The following is a 17,354-nucleotide window of genomic DNA, read 5'->3' on the forward strand; positions in this document are numbered from 1 at the left end:
GCTGGTAATAATTTAAAGAATGATGCCACGAAGACGTCCAGCCTTAGTTAGCATAGCATGTGGTCAGGCTGCTGGTTTCCTGTAAACTTGGAAAGTAAACACCATCCCAGCTGAAAAGCAGATCTTGAGACAGCTGCTTGCATAATCTCAAATTGGATTCTTGATTATAATCCACTTTATTTACCACATTTCTTTGACTTTTTGACCAATTTTTGTTTAAAATCTGTAATTCTTCCTCATTTATGATTAGGTTTATTTGACAAAAATCTGTTTTTGAAGGTCAAGCCAGTCAAACAAAACCAGTAACTGACCAATTGACCCACAGTTAGGTCTAATTCTAAATATTTTAGATGTTATAAATTGTTATAATGTAATAACAATTAGCAAAATGGTAATTGCCAAAGAATCTCAAATTCTCTGAGAAATGTCTGTATGTATATCTTTTTTTCTTGTTTTAAAAATAATGTTAATATATATAAATTATACCAGAAGGCTAAGAATGCACAGCTTTGGAAAAACATTAAAGAGACTCTGCAAAGTTACCAGTTTCTCTGATTTTACTCTTTACAGTTTTATGCTTGAATAAAATGAACATCGTTCTGAAATTCCAAACACATGTAATATTTATTTGCAGAAAATAACAAAAAGACGCAGAGCTTTTAAACCCCAAACAATGCAACAAAAACAAGTTAATATTCATTTAGAAACAACAATGTTAATGTTTTAACTCAGGAAGAGTTCAGAAATGGGTATTTGGTGGAGGTTTTCAGTGGGATTCACTTCAGTTTTTCCACATCTGTACGTGTGTGAGGGAGAAAGTTTGAGTGTCAAAAGCAAATGAGGAGGATTAGCCAGGCTTGCCAACAACTGATGGTGTTATTTAGGACACGTTGCTGTGAAAAATCATCTCTTCTGCCTGGATATTTAGCTGTTGGCATGTCATGTTCCAACAGTACGTAATTTCCTTTCAGGATAAATAAAGCGGTTAGATTGATCTGGATCCGGCCTGAATGTGATCACAGTGAGGTAAAGGGTGTTGGTTGGTGCAGGACTCGGCTAACGCCCACCAAGACGTGAAGTAATCATCGTCTGCAGATCCTTATTCTTTCCCTTCCTCTTCCTCTGTGTGGGTTTGAAATAAAAGATGCTCATGTTAGCTTAAGATTGCCTGCCTGTCTGGAAAGACGTGAAGCAAACATTAATCTTACAAAATCTCCTTCACTGGAGATTTTTTAAGTTATGCGCGTTCTCAATTAACTAATCGTCGGACTGGGAAACAAAAGTCTTGAGCAGACTCAGACCAGCCACAGTTACAGAGCGGCTGTGTGTCGAGCAGAGCAGCGGATGTTGCAGATGTTTTGCATCATTTCACTCACTTTATGGTCACTTAGTGTAATTTTGCACTGATTACATCCTTGTGGTCATTTAAAGAGCCAATCTTTGGTTGGCGTCCTCATTTTTCTCATTTTTAAGTCAGGATACACCTCTTCTTGGTTGTCCGACGTAATTTGTACATCTCTCTGTGGTTATTTGCATCTGATGCTAGTTGTGCTTTTGGCTGCATCTTGGTCCCTGGTGAATCATTTAGGTTTATCCTGCATTTAATTGCGCCTCTGTGGTCTTCATGACGTTAGATTACGTTGCTGAGTTTTGTATCGTCACAGAAGTGAATCGGGTTATCTTGAGAAAGTTTTAACTGATCGTAAAAATGATTGTTTTAATGTTTGTCTTTAAATCTGCTTCAGGGATGGTTTCTTGGCTTTCTGCACATCATTTCCTTAACTTAATCAATGCCCTCCTTTTTTTTTTTACCCATATTAATCTGCTGTGTAACCAGCTTTGATATCTTTGTGGGTGTGGATCACTTGCTTTGTTGCTCACATCTGAGAATTCTGTTTCTGTAAGGGAATAAAATCTCTAACTTTCCTCTTTACACCTTTGTTTTCTACAATATTGATGCCATATTTCTCACTGTAATCTTCAGTTGGACATTAACGTCTTTAAAAAACCTGATGGATGTTATATTATGCAGTTAAGATAAAAATCTAATCCAACAGCTTACCATAAAGTTGAACCCATGAATTTTTTTTAGTCACCGCCACTCCCACCATAGTAAAAAAAAAAACATTATTATGTTGTTAGAGTTGAGATTTGAATCTGGTCCACACAAATCGAAGCTTCATGCTCTGAACTAACAGGGCATGAAAAACTGAGTGAAAACCATAACGTTGCGACGTGGTCCATCTGGAAAAGCTTTTCGGCTGAGTCCGAAGAATCGGATTCACCACCAGCCACGGCGTCGGCTGCCGGCGGTCCGACTGGAAGAGCTGGAGCGAGTGATGGAAGTTGAGTTTTTACGACCCAGTGGGTTTTGTCAGGGCAGGAAACAATTGTCCAGAGTCAGATGTTAATACCAGACGGTTGAACAGAACTGATACCAGAACTCCCACTCTCGTGAAATAGAAGTTCCCTGATGGCATTTCCTCACCTACACAGAGAACCGCTTTATGATTCACGTTTCTTTTTCTGCGGCTCGTGGCAAATGATGGATTCAGGATGTTTGAGCCGTCAAATGCAACTGTTGTTTCACTCCCAGGTCTTTATGTGTAGATTATATTGGATGTGTGAGATCAGGATTCGTTATTAGCAGGAGCCCTGCCCTGCTGATCAGCCTGTTTACATGTGCTGGTCAACACTGACAGAGGAAGTTAGCAGGTGCTAAAATAAAGCGGAACATGCAGAGATTTAAACCTGCGAAGGAGATGATTTATTTATAAAAACATCCAAACTCTCTCTGCTTCATGGAGTCATTGGCACACAGACTCACATCAGATGTTTATGACTGAAGCTCTGATTTTATTTTGTGAATGAGCAGCAGGCAGGAGGAGGTCGACACCTGTGCCCAGTACACACTCTGGTGTCCAAACATACTCGTAATGTATTTTTCCCTTTTTGTTGGTGGAAAAATGTGTAGTGCTGCTGATTTGTGAGCTTTCAAACTTAAGGTGTAGTCCGTACTTTTTCAAATGGCCAGAATTTCAGTGGAGATTCAAACATTCAAACTCCTCGCAGTCTAATGAGCTCTGCTTTACAGTGAAGCCCTGCGTATGATTGTGATCATTTCAGTGAAAAAAGTGGGCAAAATGTCGCTGCTTTCTATAGATTCTGTTTGAAAAGAGAAGCAAATAAAAAGCAGAAGTCAGGAACATTCAGATTTATTAAGTTACGTTAAGCTCAGTGAAATTTGCGCAAAGTTAATGAAAATAAATACATTTGAGAGAAGTAAGGAGAAGTAACTGGGTGTATACTGGTGAAGTGATGAATACGTATTAAATGGGCCGTCGTGTTTTGGACCGACTGACTTTCCTCTGCAGCTGCTGCGTTGCGCTGGATGAATGAACAATACCTGGCTGCTGCAGACTGACTGCTCCATTACGGCCTGCATGCCCTCATTCACTCTGCCGTTCTTGGGAAAATCTTAACACTTTCAGACTCCATATTATTCCATCCAGCTCAGTCCCGTGGAGACATGGCGCTGTCAGGAAGCGTTGGGTGACAAACAGTTTGCAGTCAGGCTGCCAGGAACAGAAGCGGCCATGTTTATCTCTTAGCTCGACTGTCAGGACATTTATGGCAAATTGGTACCAACAGCGTTTTTAATTATTCAAGACAATTTAGTTTCATGTATCCCATTCTGAAAAGAAAAAAAAGCTTTTTATTGAAAGAAATTAACATTATATTTGGTCTTAATATAATGTTATTGCTTTGCATTCACTGAAAAGATAAACCTTCTCTTTGTTCCACATTTTAAATTTTGGTTTAGACGACTTGTTTGTTTGTTTGTTTCTCTTAAGACACACTTTGATGTTCTGCCATTATCCTGACCCCTCAGACAACGTGTGACCCCTGAACCCTGAAAACCATGATGTCATCATACTGAACCGGCTCTTCTGAACTGTAATCTCTGCACATATGGATTAAAATTTTTTATTAAAAATGATTTGGAAATAATCCTCTAATTTAGAAATACAAATAAATGTGGTTATTCTCACTAAACCAGATTTCATATCAGACAGTTTGGGGGGGAAACTTGTGTTTTTATTCAACGGTGGAGGTTTCCAAAATTAAGTTTTAGAATGGTTAAGCTGTTTGAGTAAAGCTGCTTAATTTGCTGAAGCATAACTCATCCTGGTTTTAGCACAGATTTTATGGAGGAAATTCATGTGATTTCAATAAGATAGACCTAATGAATGACAGAGCTAAGATAAAAATGGTGGCGAGCTTTGAGCAGCTTGAAAATGCAACAATCAACTCTTCAAACGGATCCAGAAGGGCGAAACAAATGGGTCGCAAAAGAAGCTCAAATCAAACCAAAGAAGGGGTTTTTACAGTGAAGGAAGCCAGTAAAACGAGTCCAGACGACTAAACAACTCGTCTGACTTTGATTGAAATTGCTTGACGTGAAAAGTGATGTAGAAAAACACCAAGAAGTTCTTTGAAAACGCTGCTGTGTTGCGATAATCACCACCTTAAAAGTGCCTTTGCTTCAGCTTGAATTCCTGCACCGCCAGCAGATGTTTTTGCTTTTGTTCCTGAGTTTTGATGTCAGCCGGGTCGACTCGGTCTGCTTTCTCACAGCCGTCAGCTGAAAAGCAGCGACGATCTGGTATCTGTGACTCACACTGCCGAGCCCTGAGACGGGACCCCTTTTAATCTGTTGCCACCCACAGGCTCAAATCCTTTCCACGTTCTCGTTTGCATTGGCGTTTTCTTTGCAAAGAAGCTCCAACCTGCCTTTCTTGTGTCTTGTTCTCACCACAAAGACTATTTTCCCCTGTTTTAATTCTTAAAAGTAGAGATTTTACAATTCTTGGTTCCATCCAAGGTACAGTATGTAACTTTTATATAAAATGAAATGAGACACATAACATGTAAAAAGATCAATCTGCTCTCCCTCCTCAAGCTGCTATTATTGACGTCTGAAGGAATGCACAGCTCCCGGTCAAAAACAACCAATCAGAGCCGAGAGGAGAGTCTTGGAGCTGTCAATGAGGCTCAGGTATGCGCTACTGGAGGATAAGCAGCTTACTGTTCCAGGAAAACAGTTTATTGATTGATTTGGTGATCAGCGCAAACAGAAAAATATTTTCTGGGTTTCAAAAGTTGAAAAGCTTCAACTTCTGAAATGTCCTTTTGTTTTTATGTTTTTTGTTTTTTTGTTTTTTAGAAAATTTGAGATTAATCCCAGAATTTCAGGTTTTTTAGTAGCAAACTAATAATTAGAAACTCAGACATTTCTGGGGGGGTTTCTAGAAAACTTCTGAGATTAATTCCAAAAAAATATTTTTCTAGCAAATTAACGATTTTAGAGAATCAGAAATGTAAAAGTTTTTTCTAGAAAATGTCTGAGATTAATCTTTATATTTCAGTTTTTTTCCTAAATTTACAACTTTACAAACTCAGAAATGTCAACGTTTTTTTTTCTGGAAATTTTTTTTAGATTAATCTCAAAAAAATTTTTATTTTTTATTTTTTGCCGAAATTTTTTCCTTTTTTATTTACTTTTTATATCTACATTTATGACCTAACATATCTAAAGCCAGACACAGACCCAAATTCTGCTTTATTTAAAATCCACCAACCTGCTCAAACCTCAACTACTTGGTGTTGTGCAGAATTTGCACAACACCAAACTGATTCTAACCACTGTGTGACACCAAAAGCTTCCAGAATGAAGCTGAGAACTGCAGACGCTATAAGCATCATTTCCCATTCAGCTTTGCCCTCAGAGAGCCATTTGTCAGTGAGGTGCCAGCAGTCACTGGGATGTCGGTAGATAGCAGCAGCAGCAGTGGTCAGGATGTCAGGAAGACGGATGAACGGCGTCGCTCATGAAGCGTGATGGCTCTTATCCGTCTGAGCTGTCAGAGTCGAGGTTCCAACACATCCTTATCTGCCCTCCACTCTGCCTGCTGCTGAGGTTGTTCCTACATTTCCAGGCAGATCCCATTTGGCACCAAAACCTCATTTTATCAAATTGAAAGTCTCCCATTTAAAACTATAAGCAATTTTTAAGATGTTGGTCTACTTTGCTCTCAATATGCGGCTGTTTGAGAAGTTTTGTTGATTGCAGGTTGTTGTAGTGATTAGGGGAATCGGTGGTTGTTCACATCCAAACTAGCTGCTGTGAAGCCACGAAAACGGACATCAGTCCTGTTCTGTCTGCCTGCAGTTCAGCCATGGGAGGAAAAATGTTTCCATGAGAAGCCCTGCAGTCATGGGAAAAGCTAAACGGACACCATGACTCAGTAGCTTGTAGAGGAACCTTCAGTTTGAAGTAGTTCTTTTGTGCAAGGCGTCATCGGTTTTCACATCATCACGGAAGAATTTTTGCAGACTTTCCTTGGCCGCATTGTTCCAGTTCATTGAGGTTTGTTGGTGTTTGCTTTCTTAGGTCCCACCGCAGCATTTCAATCGGGCCGAGCTCTGATCTGGATCATTAAAACACTTATTTTCCCCACTTGTAGCCATCATTTATATATTTACTGCTTTATTTAGGGCGTTTGTCCCGTTGGCCGTCCAGTTTGGGTCGAACTTCAGTCATCTGACAGACGACTCCATATTTTCCTCTACATGGTTTCATTTACAAAAGAGTGTATTATATTTACAGCTCTAAAAAATGAGCCCCTTTGAAAACCTGATGGTTTTTCCACCAAATGTTGATTCCTGAGCTCTTCTTGAGTTAAAACATTAGTTTTGTTGTTTCTAAATTAATATGAATTTGTTTCTAATTGAAAGTGCTGCGTCTTTTTTGTTCTTTTGACCGTTTCTCATTATCTGCAAATAAATACTAAAGTTTTGCTGGGAATTTTTGGAGATATGTTGTCAGAAATTCTTAGAATAAAATAAAGTTAATTTTACTCAAACATTTACCTTCATCCATCCATTTTCTATACACCCTTGTCCCTCAGTGGGGTCGGGAGGGTTATGGTGCCTCTCCAGCTAACGTTCTGGGCGGGGTCACCCTGGACAGGTCACCAGTCTGTCGCAGGGCAACACAGAGACACACAGGACACACAACCATGCACACACACACTCACACCTAGGGGCAATTTAGACAGACCAATTAACCTGACAGTCATGTTTTTGGACTGTGGGAGGAAACCGGAGTACCTGGAGAAAACCCACCATGCACAGGGAGAACATGGAGACTCCATGCAGAAAGACCGGGGCTGGGAATCGAACCCAGAACCTTCTTGCTGCAAGGCAACAGCTCTACCAACTGCACCACTGTGCAGCCCCAAACATTTACCTGTAAAGAGTAAAATCAGAGAAACTGGTCGTTTTAATTGGTCTCTTTAATTTTTTCCAGAGCTGTAATTTGCTTTTTCGTTTTTTTTGCTTTTGCCAGAATTGGTGTTTTACAACATTACAGAGAACATTGTTCTGAATAACTTGTGGTTCATTTTAATGGAAACTTATTTGTTCTGCCACATTTTTTGAGGGAACAAAATGGTATTTTGGTTTGAGTCGTTCCTGTTCTGCTTCTTTTTTCTTTGGTAGAAAGAGAAACGGACGAGAAAAATAAACAATGCTGCGTATGGAAATGATCAAGCTTTAATTTATCATGTAATTAATTGGTTTAATGTTTATTCAGGCTTAATCAAATGTCTTGTGATGCATTTAAATCCCAAAAAATGCTACAAAATCTAGCATTTAGTCAATCCCTATTTAAGGTTTCTACAATAAGAAGCTAGCAGATCTAAGCTAAATCTGTTTTAGTTTTCATTTTTAAGTCCAGATTCTTTATTTGGGAAACTTCTGCATGTGTTTCAGCGACCTGCAGTTCCCATGCTGATTCAGTGTAGGAGTTTGCACTGAACATACCCCTCATTAAAAACGCTTCTGATGTTGCAAACATTATGTGTTCTTCCCACAACAAGCCAAGGCCACACAAGGAAAAAAAAGAAAAGGTTTGCAACTCCGGAGAAGTGAGAGAAACCGCACCGGTGAAAGGAGGAGCAGGAAGACCGTGGGAGGAGGGCCGGCTCAACCGGAGTGTGTTAATTTGTATCTGGTGCTGTGAAGTCTGAGGGGAGGGCTGCATTAGAAAGCGGTGGTCCGTGGAGGAGCGGGGAGGGGGGAGTCGGGTTTCAGACCCAGTCCCGATGCACTGAAGCTGCCTTTGTTTGACTGGGAACCAGAGGGAGAGCAAGAGTGAGGAGGAGGAGGAGAAGTTTTTAGCTTGGAGGGAGTGAAAGAGCGACAGAGTGGGCTCCATCTCTCTCTCCGTCTCCACCAAATAAATGAAAAGGGAAACTTGAGTGTGGATTTAAGCTCCCCATCAGTGAAGATGGCTTCACGGTAAATGAAACACGGCATATTTTCTGGGAATAAGTTGATTTGAAATGGCGTTAGTTGGTTTTCTCACTCTCTGGATGTGCTTTTGTGCAGCATTCCTCCCTGGTTCTTTGGATTATCTCTCCTGTGCTGCCATCACTCCTCTGCCTATCAGCTGCTGGACGGTATGTGCACTCGCTCTGCTACTGGAAAAAGTTCCCATTTTACCCCGCTGGTGGAAAAACTACAGCTTCAGAAGTTTGCTTTTGTAAAAATGTGCAGCTTGACTTCACCTTTTGAGGAAAACTGTGTTGTTTGTGCTTTGGAACCGGAACTGGCACTATGAACATTTATACTACAGAGGAGTTATAGAAAAGCATGCAAAGGTGTCAGTTTACACAAATTCAGATTTTTCTTGCATAATCTCACCAAAACCTCAGTTTTCCTTCTCTGGAACCACCTCATGTATTTTTAATTGAAGGTGTTAAAGCTTTCTGCAAGTCTTGGAGAGATTTAGGGATCTCTGAGGATCCACATTTGGACTGGCTTTGGTCTCACTGCACAAAGCAAAGGTTTGCAATGGAAAATAAGTGTGTGGATGGTAAAACAAAGCCTTCATCAAGCTCTGGAAAGTTTGCACTTCATAGGTTGGAGCTCCAGCCCTGACCACAGGGTGAATGATGAAGCAGCGTCCAGTTTTATGAGAGTTTTAAGTATTTATGAGCTGATGTGTTTTCTCCAGACTCCTGAGAATTTGAACTTCGCTGCTTTAAACCCAACACCCTGACAGCAGAGTGTGTGACGACATGCCTGGCAGTGATGGTTTGATAATGTGCTTATGGGCTTTTTGAGCCAAGTTTTGAAAACTTTGTAGTTCACTGCTTTTAATGAGATGTTTTAAGTAAAATCTACTTTTTTTTTTTTAGCTTTACATCATGTTACTCCCTCATCAAAACCATACCTGGAGTTTTGTCTTGATTCTTTCATGCATGTTTGAGAAACCCTTTAATCTCCATGGCAACCATTCAGCTGTGCAAAACGCCTGGGTGGACGTAGCCCCGCCTCCGAGGACGCAGGTCCTCCTTGGAGCTGCAGTTTCCGAGCTTCCGCCTCACAGAGCAGCCCTCTCCCCTCACTCAGCTCCTACAGACTAGCCAGCAGCATTTAGCAAACCCCTAGAGGAACTGTGCATCTTCTGAGCTCATTATAGGAGCTTCATCTCTGGAAAATGCTGATAAAAACATTTTTAAAGGTTTAATAGAGAAGCCATGAAGTGTCAGGAAGAGCAGGAGTTTTTAAAGAGACAGGGGCCCAATTTCATGGTGTCAAATCATCAAGTTAAGTTATATTTGATATGTGTAGCGTTTTTACAACAATATAATTAACATAGTTACTTGATTATGCAATGAAGTGGCACTATGTGCCTGGAAACCATAATACTGCCACTTTAAGAGGTCTTCTGCAGGATGCTGGAACTCTGGCTTCAGAAAGTTTTCTGCCAACTTGGATAGTTCGTTGAAATCCTCGTTGACTCTGTTGGTTTAATCTGGTTTTAATTATTTTCCCAGCTCCTGCTTTCGGAGTGTTTTCACAGCTTATGACACGTTTTCAAACCTCGAGCGTTGATCACTTCAACATGTTCCCAATTAAGACGGAACGAAGCACACATTTGCTTTCCCACTGCAGCAGCGAAACCCTACAAAGAGTTTCATTGTGTGACTTAAGGTTGGAGAAGATGATGCTGAGTCCATCATGGCTAATACGCCGTCATCGCTTTCATCACCCAGGCTGGAATCCACATCGTCATTTTGTGGGTTTTGCTTTTCTGTTCGGCTGTTTTGACCTCTGACCTCTGATGTCACAGAGGCACCACTGTCCAGAACTCGACAGATGATTGCAGGGTCTGACTAAGCACCACTCAGGCTGGAGCTTTCAACAACTGGAGGCACATAGAGAAAACTTTGTCTTAAATTATGAGATGATTGGAATATGATCTCTAGAAAGAGATTTTGTTCTGTTAAAGCTCAAAAATCAATGCATTTCATGATGCAGTACTCAAACACAGTACTTTAGTAAAAGTACAAATAAAGACAAAAACGTACTCTAGTAAAACTAAGTACTTGCTCTTAAATATGCTTAAATTATTGAAGGTAAAAATAGTTTCTGAACTTATTCGCTAATGCAATGGTGTAGAAAATAATTGTTTGCATACTGTATTTCTTTTAATGTGCCATTTTAATGAACAATCCTGCAGATTGTTGTATTGTTTTTATTGTGTTTAACGTCCGTGACACTTGGATTTGTTCTGTGCATCATGGATAACCTGCAGAGCTAAATGCCATTAAGCTAAACCAACGCGTTATTTTAACAACATTAAACACGTTCAAGCAAATACAATTTTAATTTCCTGGCTGCATTTTCAAAACAAAAGTCTCTTTTTGAACTAGTTCACTCAAATAAGTCACAGATTACATTTAAACTAGTAAGCAGATTTTAAAAAAAAAACCATAATGTGACATAAATGCAACTCAACACATTATCAAAATGTAATGGAGTAAAAGTTGAAAGTACCCAAAATTAAATCTGATTAAGTAGCGAAGTAACGGGTGTAAAGTAACCACTGGATGTCGACCAGCACAGATTATTAGCACATTATTCTGAAAACTAGGAGATCATTAGTCAAAGAACCAGTCAAAAGGTCCAAAGTAACTCTGGAGGAGCAGCAGAGAGCCACAGCTCAGGTGGAATGCCAAGTTTGTCGTCCCACAAATCAGAAATATAAAACAGTTTTTGAAAGAAAACTGCTTAAAATTAATTTTCCACGAAACGAGTAGAAAACTTAGTCGCTCTGGTCAGATGACCCCGAAATCGAGCTACTTCCCAGCATTAAACACGCACTGCACCCTAATGGTGAAGCACGGCGGTGATAGCATCATGCTGTGGGCACGAGGCTGTAAAAACGTTTGCCAGGCTCTGTGTAGTATGCAAGGCTGCAGGCCTCTGGGTTTCCGTCTCTACAGATGTGGGGTTGGAGCGGTGGCTCCACTGTCAGGCTGTTTGTCTGTTTGCCATATTTATAATCCACTGCCATGATCCCAATGTTTCTTCAAGACGGAGAGGGAGGAAAAAAACCAAGTGTGTGTGTGTGTGTGTGTGCGTGTGTGTGTGCGTGTGTGTGTGTGTGTGTGTGTGTGTGTGTGTGTGTGTGCTGGAGTATGCAGGCTGGCTTGCCAGGGAAAGCACCAGGGACAAATATTTCCAGGCTGCCTGCTGTAAATAGTCCTAAAAACAGAGCTGTCACCACAGCAACATTCCCATTTCTGGGCTTGATTTTTGAGAAGAAGGTGGTATAATGATTTCCCTTTGTCGGGAAAAAGAGCAAATAATTTCCTACAGGTTTGTCTGTTAGCAGCGAATCCTGCAGGACATTTTCCCTGAAAGCTCTGGCTTTAATTTTGACACAAATGTACAACAACTCCATTCAGAGAGGACTGACGCATGTTTTAATACATTATTGGTGTGATTTTACTGAGTTTATTAAGAAATCTAATTAAAAAACGGCAACAAATGGTGTAAGAGAACATATTAACATGAGAGTAAAGCTTTTTATTGGTGTGCAGAAACCAAAAATGTATATGTGGGATGTTTTTGGTGTCAACATGAGCCAATATAAAACAATAAAATCGCTTGTTTATGGGAAACCATAAAGCGTCCCGGTGCTTTGAATCTCCATTAATGCAGACAAACAGGCTCTTTAGCGGACATGCACACCTGCACCGGCCAAACGCAGCAGCATCAGCGGTGATGCTCTCCATCTGCTCTACGCATGATAACTATTTCCAAATGATTATGATGATAATTATCTGGGACGTGGATGGCGCTGTTGGTTTGTGGGGAAAATGAAAAAGATGTTGGGGTTGAAATGGTTACCCTCAGCTGATGAGACCATCATGTTGGGCTTAATGAGGAAACTATTTGTGTGCGCGGCGGAGGGCCTTCATGTCGTTTAGTAGTGACGTACCTTATCGAATGCCCAGATGTCTTGTAAAAGAATGACTCGGGGGTATTTGTTTCAAAGTGGAGCTGCTATCTATCAACAGTCTCCTAACTGCTGTCTGAGTTAGCTCAGAAGAAATGCAGAGAATTTGTCACCATGAGAAGTCAGTATTTCCCGAATGAAGCAAACCCAGGCAACGTTTTATATATGGAAAAGAAAGATTTTCCCTCTGCTTCCAATGTGGTTGAAGGAATTTGGCACAACAGCCTCAATATGTTCGATTTACATAAAAAATTAGCACTGCGCATGGTCCTCCCCTTGTGCCTGTTGTCTGTCTCACCCAATAACACACACACACACACACACACACACACACACACACACACACACACACACCTTCAAATGTACAAAAAACGTTCTTTTTATTTTAAAACTAAGTCTTTCATCTAAAGTCAAGTCAAAAAGAAATAAACGGGGTCATTGGTGGTTTGTATGCTAAAATGTTGTTTTTGCCACTGCAGGTTTTATGGTATAAATCTGATCTAAAGGTTTAAAACTAATATCTTTAAATTGACAGAGACGCAGATGATTTTAGCAGCACCAGTGTTGCACAGTTAGGAAAGTCAGGAACTAACCTGATTAAGTGGAAATGAAATGCTGATGTGCTCATCTTTCAGGTCCTTATGCTGATGTTTTTGGCTCCATTTTCCCATTCCAACTATTTTTAGATAATATTATGAGATATTCCTGCTGTAATTGGTGTGTGAAGAGTGATGTGGTCAACTTGGAGGGACGTTGGGACAGTCAGCATGTCGGATTGTAGCAAATGAGAACGCAGTCTGTTGCACATGTAACCAATCAGAAATGATGGACACATGGACGGGAATCCAAAATACAAAAGACAAACAAAGTCACCAGATGTCTTTGTATTGTTTTTCTCTGTTAAAACTGGTCTACAAACTATTTCCTCTTCCTTGTCGGCCATGTTTGTTTACACTAAACCCACGTTGCAGCTTGGTTTTAAGAGAGTTCCCATCTGATATGAGTGAAATCTGTAAATCGCTCATGATTCAGGAGCAATGGAGCAAAAATAATGTTTAAAGTGCCATGAAGACTGGAGCTGGGAAACAAGTCTGTGGTTGTTTACACTGAAAATCATGCATAGTTGTCAGTATACCACAGATAATTTCTTACTGCGTATGTTTGAATTAAGACAAAACTAACTCACAGGTAACTTTTCAGCAAAATGTAGGAGCTTATTTTAAGTCAATAGCTTCTTAATTGGTTGATTATTATATGGCAAGACAGTGAAATAATCACTGATCTAGTACTTTTTTATCAATATGAAGGAACTTTTGACTTAAAACAAGCTCCTATATCTTGCTGAAAGTTATTTGCAAGTTGGTTTTGTTTTATCTCAGGTGTAATAAGAAACTTGACCAAAAATTGTTGCTAAGATTTTATTTTTGCAATGTGAGAGCCACATAATGTGTGTTTTTAAAATCTTTCCCTGTGAACTCAGCATTAATGCGTTTAATACAAATTAAACATATCAGTAAATAAGATGCTGGGTGATTTTATAGATGCAAAAAAATCAAAACATTTTCTTTTCTCCTCTGTATGAACTTCCTGAAATGAAGAGTTGGATTTTTATAGTTTGTGTCTGTGTGAGATTTATGCTGCAGCAGTAAAAGCTGAATTTATTTCCAGGCTTTTTGCACATCTCTATACGGACACCAATCACCATGGAGGGCAATTTAGTGCTAAGAGTTTAACTACCTCTAAGGCTTGTTATCAATTACAGCCTGTAAATCACTCATGATTCAGGAGTAATGGAGCAAAAATACTCATGTTTAAGGCGAGCAGGTCAAAGTACCGTGAAGAGAAGAGCTGGGAAACACGTCTGTGGGCTTTTATATTGAAATCATGCTCATCCAGTTAGTTATCAATGATATGTTTGTTTTAGGCTGCACAGTGGTGCAGTTGGTAGAGCTGTTGCCTTGCAGCAAGAAGGTTCTGGGTTCGATTCCCGGTCTTTCTGCATGGAGTCTCCATGTTCTCCCTGTGCATGGTGGGTTTTCTCCAGGTACTCCGGTTTCCTCCCACAGTCCAAAAACATGACTGTCAGGTTAATTGGCCTCTCTAAATTGCCCCTAGGTGTGAGTGTGTGTGTGCATGGTTGTGTGTCTCTGTGTTGCCCTGCGACAGACTGGCGACCTGTCCAGGGTGACCCCGCCTCTCGCCCGGAACGTTAGCTGGAGAGGAACCAGCACCTCCTGACCCCACTGAGGGACAAGGGTGTAAGAAAATGGATGGATGTTTGTTTTAAAATGGACCTCTCTGCAGTGCAACCGGAGGATTGTGAGACAGAACTTGGATGCACCACTGAGACATTTTGAAGTCGGTGTCGGATCTACAGCTGAATCCAGATCTTTACATACGCTGAAAAGAAAGATACATCTTTGATTTTTCACACTTTGCAGTTAAACCCGACACATTGATGAGAGAATATATCACATTTATTTATTCATGTCTTCAAAACCAGAATTTTTCGTACATTTTCTTGGTTTTTGTTGACATTGCCTTGAACTCTGACCTTGGTCAAAATGTTCTGGGTTTCCTTCCACAAGTTTCTCGCCGTTCGGACTCATTCTTCCTGACAGAACCGGAGCAACCGGGTCAGGTTTGCGGTTTGCCTCCCCTAACTTCTCCATCAGATTGAGGTCAGGCACCAAACATGGACTTTGTTTCCCTTGAGCTACTTTGTAACCACGTTCAGGGTTTTGGTCCATTTGGAAAAGCTTGTCTTTAGATGTTGCTTCAATATTTCTACATAATGTTCTTTAATTTTGATGCCATCCGGTTTGAGAAGTACACCACTTCCCCCTGCAGCAAAACAGCCCCACAGCATGATGCTGCCACCACTGTGCTACACAAAATGTTCTTGTTTTTCCTTCAAATGTAAAGATGATTATGGACAAACACTTCCACAGAAATGAAGTTCTTGTATGCATTGGAAAACTGCAATCTTTTGAATAATGACTTCCTCCTTGCTGATCAACATTTCGTCCCATATCGATATCGATACAGGAAACCGAGCGCTGTAGGTAACGATGACGTCCTGCCAGCTTCAGCAGCGTCTTCACAAGACTTCTGGCTTTTATTCAGGAGTCAATCTGTGCGTTTTGGACCAAAATACGTCCTTCCTGAGTGGTTCCATGGTTGGACTTTCCCACCATTTGCATGTAATTGATTGAACAGATGAACTGGGAACCTTCTGGTAACTTGTTCCCAAAGGTGAACCAGACTTGTGCAGCTCCATGATTCTCTTCCTGACGATTCATTTTGAGCAGAAATGAATGTTTCAGGTGTGGCAGTAGAATACATCCACAGATATTAATCTATCCAAAGCCATCTAATTGTTTAACCCTTGTAGGCCCAGGTCTAAATGGCCATTCCGGCGCAGTCTCTCTTCTCAGTGCGTCAGCGCTCGCTACGAAGCCATGCAGCGTTCGCTAGCAAAACTACTACTAACACTACACACACACCACAAACTCTAAATAACATACTTACTGTATAAAAAACCTATCAAAACACTCTTAGTAAAATCCACAGCATCAATTCTCCCTAGTCTCTTGCCGTATCCAAATCCCCCCCCCCTCGTTTGTCCCCACGTATCTCCGTTCTACCTAGCAACAGACCGTCAACACATTTTCATTGGTTGTGTCGAAATGTGGTACAGTTAGACCCCCACACAGTAAGGCGGAAATGATCGATCATATTCCTGGCTTTATTTTCAAGTAAATAACCACAAAACCAATATAAAAACACCACTTTTATAAAGTTTGAAGTCCGTACTGTCCACCAGAGGTGAAATGAACACTCGGTATGCCGTCTGTGTTATTACGAAGCCTTATAAATGTGTCACGTGCCACAGCGGGCTTCGGCCCGGTAGGGTTAAAGAGACAGTAATCATCCTGTGTGAAACTTCTGATTTTAGCAAAACGCTAACACCGACCAAAACCTCCATCTAAAACTAAATCCACATTCCCCCATTCTGGACTGAAAGCCTTTTCTACTTCTTAGTCCCAAACCTGAGCTTAATTCAGATTAAAACAGAAACTGATGTTCCTGCCAACGTGAAGCGGTTTTTGGTTCTTTGATATTCGGGCTTGAATCACTTCGCTGTTTATCTGTTTGCTTGAGGAAGGTTTGCAGATGTTTTCTCCTCCCAACTGTGTTTCTTTGCTTTTGTTGTGACAACTTGCATCTGGATTTCAGTCTTCTTGTCATAAAACAGACCAACACTGCTAACTCTTATGAACCGTGGTAATAATAACCTGGTTTACGGCAGTGGAAACTGCGAAGCAAAAAGGTAATAACTTATAGACAGTTTAGTTGCAGATTATCTGGTTTAGACCAGCGCAGAGGATGCAGAAGGAGAAACGATGTTAACTGAAGCTTTTCCCATCAAACAGCTGAAAACCCTGCAGTAATCGCCAGAGTTCCCGGTAAAAGATTCAGCAGTTTAGTGCCGACTAGATTTAGGGAATAAAAGTGTTTCCATTCTCGTCCATGTGGTCATGATTGTTTCTTGGCAGCGGTTTTGATGTAGGTCATCTGGAAACCTGGCCTGCAGAGTCGAATCCAGAGAAAAGTCCAACTATGATTTCATGAATAAGCAACAATTTAAAAAGAAAAAGAAAAAGAAAGCCTCTCGAGGCTTTTCTAGGCTGAATTTCCCCCCTGTGTTCTTGTTTCCATCCTCCAGTTCATGACATAATACACAACCGAGTCAGAATCCATCCAGTTTCTACAGGTTTCAGAGGAAAATGCGAACCGAACTCTGAAACATGAGAGGTTACCATGACAACCAGTAAATGTTTGCTAACGCTAAGGAAGTGGAATCAGATGTTTCCTAATGTCTCTTTTGTTTTTTATCAACTTTAATTTTCATGTCAAACATGAGATTCATAACAAATCAGTCGCACTCTTTCAGACATGATCTCTTACAGTT

The 17,354-nt window shown here is 40.5% G+C and overlaps 1 protein-coding gene across 3 annotated transcripts in view; it reads left to right on the forward strand.

The window, feature by feature from the left end:
- Nucleotides 1–8,113: 8,113 nt before the first annotated feature.
- LOC103456685 (uncharacterized) overlaps nucleotides 8,114–17,354 on the forward strand; it is a 70,288-nt gene continuing 61,047 nt past the window's right edge. Inside the window, exons 1-2 of one of the 3 annotated variants that reach the window (XM_008396396.3) lie at nucleotides 8,114–8,364; nucleotides 8,455–8,525. In XM_008396396.3, the coding sequence (XP_008394618.2) occupies nucleotides 8,354–8,364; nucleotides 8,455–8,525 (82 nt within the window). In that variant the 5' untranslated portion in view covers nucleotides 8,114–8,353. The remainder of the gene's footprint in view (nucleotides 8,365–8,454; nucleotides 8,526–17,354) is intronic. The other 2 variants (XM_008396395.3, XM_017302015.2) reach the window with 2 other exon arrangements.

The sequence above is a fragment of the Poecilia reticulata genome, chromosome 20 (genome assembly GCF_904066995.2).
Source record: "Poecilia reticulata chromosome 20, P_reticulata-male-v2, whole genome shotgun sequence".
Lineage (NCBI taxonomy): Eukaryota > Metazoa > Chordata > Actinopteri > Cyprinodontiformes > Poeciliidae > Poecilia > Poecilia reticulata.